General features: G+C 38.9%; 1 protein-coding gene across 4 annotated transcripts in view; it reads right to left on the bottom strand.

Moving 5' to 3' along the window:
• Window positions 1-12,381, bottom strand: part of LOC132124202 (dihydropyrimidine dehydrogenase [NADP(+)]-like) — a 159,376-nt gene that overhangs the window by 42,546 nt on the left and 104,449 nt on the right. For all 4 annotated transcript variants that reach the window (XR_009426728.1, XM_059535112.1, XM_059535111.1 and 1 more), the window contains exons 15-16: window positions 9,620-9,688; window positions 3,707-3,790 (exon numbers count right to left, since the gene is read on the bottom strand). Coding sequence is in view for 3 of the 4 variants with exons in the window: in XM_059535112.1 (XP_059391095.1) it covers window positions 3,707-3,790; window positions 9,620-9,688 (153 nt within the window). In the remaining variant the exon portion in view is untranslated. The remainder of the gene's footprint in view (window positions 1-3,706; window positions 3,791-9,619; window positions 9,689-12,381) is intronic.

Genomic DNA, 12,381 nt, shown 5'->3' with positions numbered 1-12,381 from the left:
TGAGAACTCTGTGACTCCCCCCCCCCCACCCCCCGCCCCCCCGAGATCTTTCCCTCTCACATTTCTTTTCCTATGATTACAAATCGTTAAAAATTAATTGTGCCACCCGAATTACTAAAATATTTGCAGAATGAGATGAAATATATGCATCATGACAATGATTAAAACGATTTTAATTAAAACAGAATATTGAAAAAAAATAAATGATGGTAGCAACATATTGGCAATGTGCTTAAAATGTTTTTTTGTTTTTTTTTAAATGCATATCTAGAAGAACATGATTGTTTCAAATAATCAAATAACAATCAATATTTTCAAATATTAACTCGCTAGATCTGTATGAGCTGAACTGTTAAAATGAAGTGCTTTGATTATGGGTTTATTAGCTCATCCAAACACATCCTGTACACTAAAATAGTAAAAATTGTTTAAAATAAATTTAAATTCCTCATTTTAGTCAAATTTGTGGCCATGTTTTAATTTTGTTCAATAAAGGTCTTAATCAAGGAATTAATAAGTCATGCAAACTGATTCTTATTTCCTGGCCACAATATAATATTCTGCCATGTCCAAAATATTGAAGAACTTCAAAAGATATTTGCATCACAAGACACAAACTCAAAATACCATTTACTGCTTTTTTAATATATTAACTTTTGTAAACATATTTAATAAATCTTAAATGTATTAAATGCATTAAATAATGTCTTTAAATACAATTTTGTGAAAAAACAAAAAAAAAACAAAAACAAAATGTCATCTATAATCACTCAAAAAACAAAAAAAAGATTGTGTTTTGGGTTTACATGTTAAACTAGTTTGTGAACAAATCTTTTTGTCTGTTTGATTTTTACAGAAATACTGCACAAGTGCTTAGTGAATTTGCCCCTTAATATTTAAAGCATTAATCAACAGTAAACAGGAATTACCAGCATTAATGTTTAACATATGTAAACAAAAACATCTCTAATCTGCTGCAAGTTAAATGTTAAACAGCTTTGAGAAAATAGGGACGTTTCAGAGCAAAAACAAATTGAAATGAGAGCAATCGAGAGAGAATATTAACATCCCATTAAAATCAAATTGTATCTCTTTTCATGCAGTCAGAAACAATGCTGAATTAATGTATTTTTTTTCTCCTCCTTTTCCACAGGCAAGGAGAGTAGACGAGGTGTCAAACGGAGTGATTAAATGATATTGCGTCTCTTTAGTTCTCTTGGCAAATACCTGCCCTCGGGCTTTGATTAGCTCTTTGTCTTACAGAGGAAAATCTACAGCGAACCGAATGGATAGGACTGCAAATTTACAGCCACGGTGGAGGGAAATAACTCTGTCCTTGTTCGGATGGAAAAGCTGGTTTATTTCCTGTGTTATAACACATAGTCAGGTGAACAGAATGAAGAGGTGTGCGGTTATTCATGCTTGATATGGGCAAAGAGAAATGGTAATACACAAGGTACATCACGTACATCACCTCTTGACTAAATTCATGTGACAGACCTTCACAGCCAGAATGTACCGAAAGTCCTACAACTAGTATATTACCAAAGAGTCAGTCATGTTTTAAGCTGTTCTTGACTGACTTGGGACCCTTAAACTTAGCATATAGGAGAAATAGTTCAACCAAAAATAAAATCATTTATGTCCTTTCAAAACCATTAGTTTGTCTTTCTTCCGGACAGACCTAAAATTAAAATGAAAGGTGGATGTTAAGATTTCTTAACATGACAGGCTTAAAAAAAAAACAATACACATATATTTTCATTCATTTTCAACAGTATTTTATACTGTTTTACAACTACACAACAGAAATCCAAACAAAGAGAGAATAGAGAGAATTAAGTTCTCTAAGGTGCAGAGAAGCAATGTTTTCTAATCAAATACATCAGTTGACAGGATGTTATTCCGCTTTTCACAGTTGCTGAGGGTGTAATCATAAGCAAAGTCGCTGTTTTTTTTCTCTGTAATAGGCACCATGCTCTGGTGTGAAACCCAAAAAATGACAACAAAAAAAAAATACCAACTTAATATCAACAGGCATTTGATTCGAATAATGGACTCATGCGTTTGAATGAAAATTGTTTACGAAGCGCAAAAAAGGATTATTTGTGAATTATTAAATTCAGCTAATTCCGCGGTTGAATGTAATGTGATGGAAAGTGTTATTAAAACGCTTTGACAAAATCAGTGTCATGGTAAAGTGGAGAACGGCAAAGTTGACAACATCTCATTAGCCATTCATAAGTGCTGAAACGGGCTCTGATTCGGAATGGTACACACAGTTACGCACGTGACCGCACATAAATCTATACCTTATTAAAGAAGCAATATCAAAATCTACATCACTGCGAAATCCATGAAGACAAGTCTTTTTTATGTGTTTGTAGTACAAGACATTTATAGAATTGTACACTGAGCAGTGCAGGTCTTATGTGGGTTTGGACCAGCATAATACTGAAACGAAAGCCTAAACTGATATTTAGATACATTAGGTTCATGCCCATATCAGTATAATAGCTGAACTCAAGCTCAGACCAGCTTCCAATCCAAAAACTCATTAAAATCCCAATTGAGTTTCAAGTCACCATTCACAGGTTATAGCTTTGCTCCAAAACCTAAAGTAGCAAGCTGCATTTCAGCAGACATCAATATCAGCATTACAACCATCACATGACCAATAAGTCACTTTTAAGTGACTAATCTAGAGCACGCTACACTGGCATCAACACAAATAAAGTACATTGGGGGGTGTAGAAATGAAGAAAATTTTCACTTAGAAATTGCTAGTGAATCTGAAAAAGAAATTGTGAGTAACACACTGAATTAACTAAGGTAGAAAAACTAAAATAGTAATTTCTTGTAAAATATACTCTAATAATCTACAACTACAACTACAACTTAATAAAAAAAATATATTTATGTTGTACAGAAACATACAGGAGCTTCAAAGAGATAAAGATAAGATAAGATAAGATAAGATAAGATAAGATAAGATTCAACTGTTTTTAAGTATAAACAAATAAAAAACAATTTGGAAAAAATTGTCAGTGTAACAAGACAACATACACTCTATGAAAAGAGTGTCTTATTTTAATGTCTTCTCGAGTAAATGTATTTTTAGATATTTTTACTGACTAAAAGGACAAAGAATGTCTTAAATGCTCACTAGGTTTTGGAACAGAGCACGTGTTTACTGTCAGATCCACAGTATGGCTACTAGATCCATAAAATAAAACACAAAAAGCACAAAACCGTGCCACATCTTTCCCAGCAGGCCTCACATGTTCATGGTCTCCTAACACGTTTTCTCTCCCTGCTGAGGGACAGCAGAATACAAATACCTCAGGGTCCCAAACATACAGTACCAAACATGCCATACTAATCAACAATTATAGACAGTAAAAACAATCCTGACTTACATACAATTCGTATAATGGTGCTGCCATGTTTTTGGGCAAGTACTGTCTAATGGTTAATAAAACCATTTTAAAACATGGTACATGATGTATCTCTTACATGACTGTACCATGGTACCAAAGTTAATATAATTCCCTGATTGTCACTCACCTGATTTTCCGACAAACAAACACAGATTTAGATTTTAACAAATTAAGAAAGCATTTTTATTTCATCCCTGCTGTACCTCACAGCTGATAGTGTCTCTGCATGGTGAATGTGTAAAGTGGGTGTTGAATGTTGGATTTACCTGCCCACAGGCGAGCCCCATTCCCCTCTCCCCCATTCCATGAGGGCATGATAGATTCAGCTCCAGGGCATCAGCGCCAGACTCCTGTGAGATGGATGCAGAAGCCTCAGATTATTTACAAATAAATTCAATCCATTTTTCACCTTTGAATCACAATCAAGCTGTGGACATTTATATGCAACCCTAACACATGAAATATATATATATATATATATATATATATAGGAGGTGGTCCTATATTACATAGGAGGAAATTCACTAAAGATGAAAACGTGTGCGCTTTTAGCATCACATACACTGCCTGCGTTGTGTTGTTTTATTTTGCACACTGTTCATGGGATTAGACAACATGCCCCAGAAATAGAACAGCAGACTAGCATGTTCTGGTGTACTTTACTGAAACTGTATCATATTGCTCCATCATTGTGATCCAGGCACACGAATTGAATATATGTTCACCCGGTAAATGATGACAGAATGTAGAACATATAATGAAACATCAAGAAACAAAATGAAAATCATTGATGCACTTCGGGTGCAGCGAAGAATTCTGTACTTTTAAGTAACTTTTATTTTATTTTCACATGTGCACAGCAAAACTAATCACATATACAGTCTTTCTGCATTGAACTTTCAAACCATCTTTCCATGCAATCTAAGTCTATTCACCATGCAACAGCAAAACGAAACACAAAAGACACACACGCACAAGCTAATATAACTAAAAAACAAACAATTTTATTGTTTATCAGGCTCAAGCAGATGCAAACAATGAGCGAAGCAAATCAACACTGACTGAGACATCGGGTCTAAAATAGATGAGAGCAGTGATAAGTGTTCCACACGGATGCACGAGAGACGAGCGAGCGGGCGAGCGGAACGCAGACTGGGGTGGGGTGGGGTGCGTAGCTGAGCCGAGTTTGACAGGCAATTACAGATCCACGGGGGCTTTAAACCACATCACATGGGGGATTTAAACTATTACAAAAAGCTCTACAAACCTGCCACAGTGACTCCATCTGTAGATTTATGATTTTCCGCAGATTGACAACCATTAAAGGGGGAAAAGAATAATAAGCATTTTAGCCTTACAAAGTGCAGAGGACCATGAGGTGGGCTGATGCTATTTATCACTGTCAGTCGGGGGAATGGGACAAACCTAGCGCTCTTACAGGATTAGGCTCCAGATTTCATGGTCAATTAGGACTAAATATAGGTACAAAATGGATACAATGTGCTGTGATCCAAAGCCAATTATCAATAATGTTTAATTTCACCCCGTTTCTTTTAAGCCCTTTATAGAAAGAGAAGGAGGAGGACGAGGGGGCAGGCTTTCTTTTTCACCCTCCCGTCTAACAAAAGGGGTGACATGCACACAGTGAATGAAGTGCTATCATCTCTCATCACGGTAAGCTTTCAGAGAGAGAGGCCAGCAAGACGAATGTTTGATATTGTAGGCTTAGCACTGAGAGTGAAGGGATAGATGTAAAATAAGCCAAAGGAAGCAAAAACAACAAGAGCAGTTTGTTGGGACAAAGAGATCTCTCTTTTCTTTTCTGTGTGAATTGTGAAATACAAGTGGAGAAATAAAAGGAAGAAAAGTCTAGGAAAATCTAGGAAGAAAAGTCACAGCAACAACACTGGCATGATTGCCAGGGCACTGCTATGCGATTACTGCAGTGTTCAAAAGAGAGCACAACCAAATGTAAGGATGGAGCATTTGAGGAATTTAATTCAGAATATGTTGCATTTGGTGCTTTTTTATCACTTTAATGATAATCAGAGTTTAAGGGCAAGCTCCACAAAAGAGAATATCTGGATCAAACCTGACACTGCCTTTGACAAGGATTATCAACTCTAAAGCTGATAAGGACAACATTACCTATCGCTGTCATACTCCCTGCATCAGTATGGCTAGTTTGATCTCAGGGGACTTTAGAGAGAAAGAGGAGAAGTGGAAAAGAAGAAAAGTGTCTGGGGAAAAAATATGCACTCAAAAAGTGAGAGGAATGACAACAAAAGACAGACATTATAGACATGCAGTGTAGTCTTACTAAACTCACTCACTACCAAGCTAAACAAACTGATTAGCATAGAATATTTATGTACAACCACAAGACCAGTGATCGGTTGAATCTGCTCTGGCTGGTCTTTCATAGGATGTCGTCATAGAATAACACCCGGCTAAAAGCACAATAAGCAACTTTTTGGGGACAGCACGCATAATTTCCCTCCTATCTGACAGATATCACTGAAATAGGTGTCCTGAGAAATCAAATTTCTCTCTGTGACACCTCTAGGCACTATAAAAATTAAAATAAATAAAAAAGTGCGGAGAAAGCTAGCTAGCGGAAATTGTACAGAAATAGGCTCTGAGGATTAGGCTTGTGCACCATTTAGAACCAAATTGGGAATGTATTTATGGAATAAAATTAATTGATATTAAAATGACAACAAAGACATATTCTGTAATTACAACTTGGAAATTGCCCAGACAAACTCTGAATGTTGGCATCAAAAGAGCCTCATTTGTTAGCTTTCTAAAAAAAGGAAAAGATTGTGCAATTCGAAGGTTTATAAGCCTTACAGTAAGAACAACACAGATAGATAGATAGATAGATAGATAGATAGATAGATAGATAGATAGATAGATAGATAGATAGATAGATAGATAGATAGATAGATAGATAGATAGATAGTGACAGCAATGAAGCTTTTATTCGTTTAAATTCACGCATTCACAGATTCTGTAGCTATGCCACTCACGAACAACCACACATTGCGCACTTATTATTGGGCCTGCTTTTAGCCATTTATCTGCAATCCACTGTTCCTTTTTCTTCTGCCAACTCTCAATTGGATAAAATAGGAACAGCTTACGGAGACTGACATTTATGAATTATAGCCTCAGGCACATCGTTATGATGTAATATTTCCCTCAAAGGCAGCGATTTTATGGAGGGGAAAGTAGCTGAGGAAAGGTGGCGGCTGCAAGTAGAATGCTTTACTTCAGACTGACACTTCTGTGAAGGCAAAAGCGAGAGAGTCTGGGTGTTATAGAGAGACAGACAGAGACAGAGAGACAGAGCGAGATGCATGCAAGGGAGGGAAAGAAAGCATGATTTTTTTTTATTTTTTATACGTAGTATCCTTAGGCGGGGAACAGTGTTAAGTGTTCCCTTAGATTTCAAAGTGGGAATGAATGGTTGATTCTCTTTGAAAACGGAGTTGCCATGGCAACTGAGCCTTTATTTCATATTTGCTGGCACAGGTAGCTAAACAGCAGATGCGAGGAAGATGAGGCATTCAGACCACAGAGGAGTTCGCAGACCGCTAAAACCCACGGCGCCAGACATGGTCCAAAGACAAATGGTCTTTCACCGTTTCACCCTGATCGTCAGTATCTCCCGCTCAACCCTTTCTCGTTTCATCTCTGACAACAGATCAATGCTTTCACTTTCATCCAGTATAGGTAAAAGAGCAAGACCTTCAAATCAGTCCTGTGCTCGAGTGAAGTGTGGTGTGACACGGCAGCTATACCCTGAAGCGATGTTTTCATCGTACTTTACATCATCGATTTGCCTTATGAATACACAATATGCAAAATGTACCTGGGCTTCAGTGACAAGGGATGTCAGGCGAATACATAATGACAGTAATATAGAGGTGGGTGGGGAGACAGGAAATACCATATGTCCATCTTTGCCGTTAGTAAAAGAGGTTTTGGGTGGGTTTGACAGGCCGGTTTAATGAGGTGAGAGTGAGGATAGGGCAATGCGTCGATGTAATCGATAGCAGAATTAACACATTGACATGCAGACTGTTTACTTCCAGCTATTTTCTCTGCACAATTAAGTGCCTGAGATCTGCAAGTCAACTATGATTAATCCCAGGGTCACTCCACTGTCTCCCTCTATTTCCACTTAAAGTATCAAGATCTATGTTTATAAATACAAAGTGGTGTGAAGACATATGTGAGCACTTAATTTCTGCAGAAAATGTTTGTGTGTGTGCGTTAAGTCAGGGTTATGCACAATTCGGGGGGAAGTCGTGGCCTGGTGGTTAGAGAATCGGACTCCCAATCAAATGGTTGTGGGTTCGAGACCCGGGACGGCAGGAATTGTGGGTGGGGGGAGTGCATGTACAGTTCTCTCACCACCCTCAATACCACGACTGAGGTGCCCTTGAGCAAGGCACCGAACCCCCAACTGCTCCCCGGGCGCCGCAGCATAAATGGCTGCCCACTGCTCCGGGTGTGTGTTCACAGTGTGTGTGTGTGTGTTCACTGCTCTGTGTGTGTGCACTTCGGATGGGTTAAATGCAGAGCACAAATTCTGAGTATGGGTCACCATTCAGTATATGTGTCACTTCACTCACTCACTTATAATTCAGAACCAAAGAAATGGCTCCCTTCCAATTTATGAGTGTGAATTTGAATTCAAATTGTGCTACCACAATTCAAATCGAGTTCAAATTCGCAAACTGATTTGGAATTGAAAAGGCATTCTCAATTTAATTCTGAATGGTGCACAATCCTTCCTGGTGTTGGGTCTAGTAGATGTTTATGCTGTTTTGGGGTAGATGCCATTTAAAGTTAAAGACATTTTGGGGTTCATGCCATTTTGGAGTTAGTGCTGTCAAATGTTAGGGTTAGGTATGTTTTTGGGTTGAGGCCATTCGGAGTTGACAGTGTTTCAGGGTTGATGACATTTCGGGGTTCATTCCATTAATATCTTCCAAGATCTATGCCTCTTTGGGGTTGAGAGCATTTGCAGTAGATAGCATTTCAGGGTTAATGTCAACTGAGCTCAATGACTTCTTCGAGCTGAGGCTGTCTGCAGTTGATGGAGCTTGGGGTTGTTGCCAATTCGGTTGATGTCCTTTTGGAGTTGAAGCTGTCTGATAGCTTTTTGGGGTTTATGGTGCTTGGGCTTTATGCCGTTTTAAGAGTTTATGGCAATTGAAGCCTCAACCCCTTCTTAGAGTTGAGGCTGTTTGCAGATCGAGTCTGATGTTTGAAGCTGATAACATCTTGGGGTTGATGTCTTTTAGGATTTGACACTGTAAGTTGATGGTGTTTGGGACAGATGCCAATTCAAGTTTATGCCTTATGTGGGGTTGAGGCAATCCGTAACATTTTGTGGTTGATGTATTTTTGGAGGTGAGGCCTTTTGTAGTCAATGCTGTTTTGGGGGTGAAGCCAGTTTAAGTTGATTCCTCTATGAGGTTGAGGCCTTCTGCAGTTGATAGCACTTTGGAATTGATAATGTTTTGAGGTTGATATTAGTTGAGGCTGCTTAAAGTTGATGCCCACTGAGTTTGACTCCTTTTTGGAGTTGAAGCTGTTGAATGTTGATTTTGTTTCAGGGTTAATGATGTTTCATGGTTGTTGGCGATTGCAGTTGATGCCTTTTGGGGAGTTGACACCATCTACAGTTAAAAGCATTTTGGGGCCAATGATGTTTAGTTTCACTGCTACATCCTGGGATCTGGACAACTCCATTCACACAGATGGACCGGCCTGATGATGTCTGGTCTTGGAAATCCTCTAATTTTCTCTCTTCCATCCTTCCTTTCACCTCTCCATCTCATCTAACCATCAGCGGCTCACTCCTTGGCATCCTCTGTCTCATCCCTCTCAGCTTCTTGGCAACATCAGATTAGCTGCTTCCGAAGAGCATTTCCCGTAAATGTAGCCTACTTTAGATCCAGGATTAGCTGCCAGTGATTCATTAAAGGGCTTTTTTTTTTTTTTGGAAAACAGTAAATGTTGGTTTTGCTGTTTGGTACAGGACAGTATGTGATGGTGTGGGTACACATGCAGTGTTATCAAAAGAGCCAAATTATCCCCAAGGGAAGAGGTTATTATTTCACAACTGTGTGTGTTCACAAATTAGCATAACAAAGACTCACCTCTGCCATTTTGGCAAGCTCTGTCCAATCAGCTTTGTTGTAGCTGCACATTATGCTGGATATGACAATCTATGGGGAGAGAAGAATAAGAGAGAGATTTCAACATGGACAGAATTCAAGACCAGGTTTTCTTTGTCTCACCTTGTGGCCTTTAACAGAGGCCTGTTTCACTGTGCACAAAAGGATTCCCCATCAAGGTCCCATTTCAGCACATTATAAAATGGATCTAAAGGCCATTATCTTGTCTTTAAAAAGCAGCTGCCTTCTTCTTCTCCAACCTCAAAGTCACAAAATCAATATTTATAATTCACAAGACCAGGACAAATCCACTGTTGCGCTGCCTTTATTAAAACAGTATCAAGCCCCAGAGCAGGGTGTTAGATAAGAGCATTTGCTGGGTTAGCCTGCACTGTTTTATGTTGATTTTTCCCTTTGGACACACAATAAGCCATTCATAAAACAGGTTATGGAAGGTCTGCTTCTCAAAAACAACTCCTGGTTTTCAGTAATCACGGATATAAAAAGCTTTTGAAACTGTACCGAGCATACCATAGCACCAATTCTCCAGAGATGGACTTTCTGCCCACACTTGCTAGTGGAAAGAGTAGCTACCAGGTCAACATTTCAGCACACTGTGTCCCTCATCGTGATATTTCTCCAGGAAAAACCTAACTACGTTAACCGCATATGTGGCCGCACTCCATTATGTGTCTAATAGCTGCAGAGATGTGGATAACAACCCTGCAATGAAGGCCAGCCTACCTTGTGTTCCTTGGTCCAACGACGCGATTACATCTAAACTCTTGTCTCATCAGATGTCCATGACTTACACTTGCTGCTGATGAGGTGGAGATGGGCGGCACGGGGGACAGTGAAGATTGGTGCTAACAACAGGAGAACAGGAGTCCAGGGAGACTCGGAGAAAACTGATTTCATGGGAGGATATTAAACTTGGAGGCTGTGTTGTCCCCCCGAGACAAATTTCCGCTAGATATAAATCTCTCAGGCATTACGCTTTCCCAAAAGCAGCAGGCAGTTAGGCGCTAAGCTTAGCCCACCTACACGAGAGCAGAAAATATTGCCAAGTTTTAGGGGTAAATAAAGTTAAGCACTCTGACATTTACCGCTGAGATTTACAGTACAACACTGACATATAAGTGATATTTGATACACCCTGAAATAGTGTTTGGTAATATAACCATAAACCTCAGGCCATCGGCGAGCAACAGCGGGGTTCCTAAAGAAGACAAAGAGATCAACGCCGCAGGCTTCATTTCGGGTATTATATGCAACACAAGTATTCTGTTTTGATTTGGTCTTGACCTTTGCTCACTTTAACGTCACATTATTGCAGAACAGCCCTTGAGAAGCTGAAGAGGGATCTAGTTTTAAGTTTATTAACACCAATCCAGTCTGAGCCCCCCAGCTGGAACGTCACATTAACCGGGGCCGAAGCTGTGGGGTTTGAGGAAGATCGGGGATTACCTGGTTATAAACTCTATAACCTCCCTCCGGAGGAGTGCCTCCGATCCCACCTTACACTCTAACAATGTGTCTCCATGGAGATAAGTAACCTTGAGGCCATAAGAGAACATGTGAAGCTATGAGTCCTGCTGATTCTCTAACGCAGTGCTGTGACCATTTCCTAATAATGGGAAAAAATAGAGGTACTGATAACGGCAAAGCACAATTTGTCCAGTTCAGAGTCACAACGGCCAGAGCAGCATCCTGAAGCAGTTTTTTTTACAGGACTGGTAAAGAGAGCATTTTAGCGCAGTGGGTGTACATGTGAGGGATTGTTAGCTGGGAATGCACAAGAACCAAAGCAATCAAAAAAAAAAAATCACCAGCCAGTCTTCTACCTCTCACACTGACAAATTTAATAACAGAAACTAGGGCTGGGCGATAAATCGATTTTATCGATTAACTCGAATGTGTAGTTTACATCGATTTGTTTGAATGAAAATAGGTTTTCTTTTTAACCTCCGCCAATGCTCAACTCAGGGCTCCCGTAGGTCAGAATGGGCAGATTGATAAAAAATAATATTAAAACTGGTACATCATTAATACTCTTCTAATGATGCACTTGCTACATCATTAGAAGAATGGCATCTACGCTAATATTAGTCTGTTTCTCTCTATAGGTACTAAAAAAGGAACATAAAAACATGTATTCGAACTTTCGTTTGACGGAAGACTAAAAGACGATTAATTAATAGCAAAACATCTATTACCCATCTACATTCTCTGATATGGAAAATGTATTTGCAGTTAGTTTATTATTTTAACAAAAACATAAAAAAAAATATATATATATATATATATATATATATATATATTGGAAAATAAAGACAGATATCTTTACACGTGTATATATAATTAAATATGCTTAAGATTAAATAATCATAAGTCGAATTCAAAAATCGTGCAGTCTTTCTTTTCTAAGAAAACATAGCATAAACCTACACTCCCTACCCTACACACTCATGTCATACAAATATGTCTGCTCAACTTACTGTTTTAACAAGAAATACAGTTGTCAAGCAATTTCTTAGGGTGTCTACAGCAGCAAAGCATATCTCAGCTCAGTCGGGGCCCTTAAAAGGAGCTTCTCTCTTTTTCTCTCTCTATACTCTCTTCACCTTGTTTCAGAAAGAAGCGATACATCTCTGCTGCTTTCATCCTCAGTACAAAAGCCACCCCAGTGAATGCTGGGCATCACTTCCATTAATGCTGCCCATGATTGCCGTCAGAATGTCCTG

The sequence above is a fragment of the Carassius carassius genome, chromosome 42 (assembly GCF_963082965.1).
Source record: "Carassius carassius chromosome 42, fCarCar2.1, whole genome shotgun sequence".
NCBI lineage: Eukaryota > Metazoa > Chordata > Actinopteri > Cypriniformes > Cyprinidae > Carassius > Carassius carassius.
Note: the sequence above shows the minus strand (reverse complement) of the source record. Positions and strands in the feature narration are given on the sequence as shown.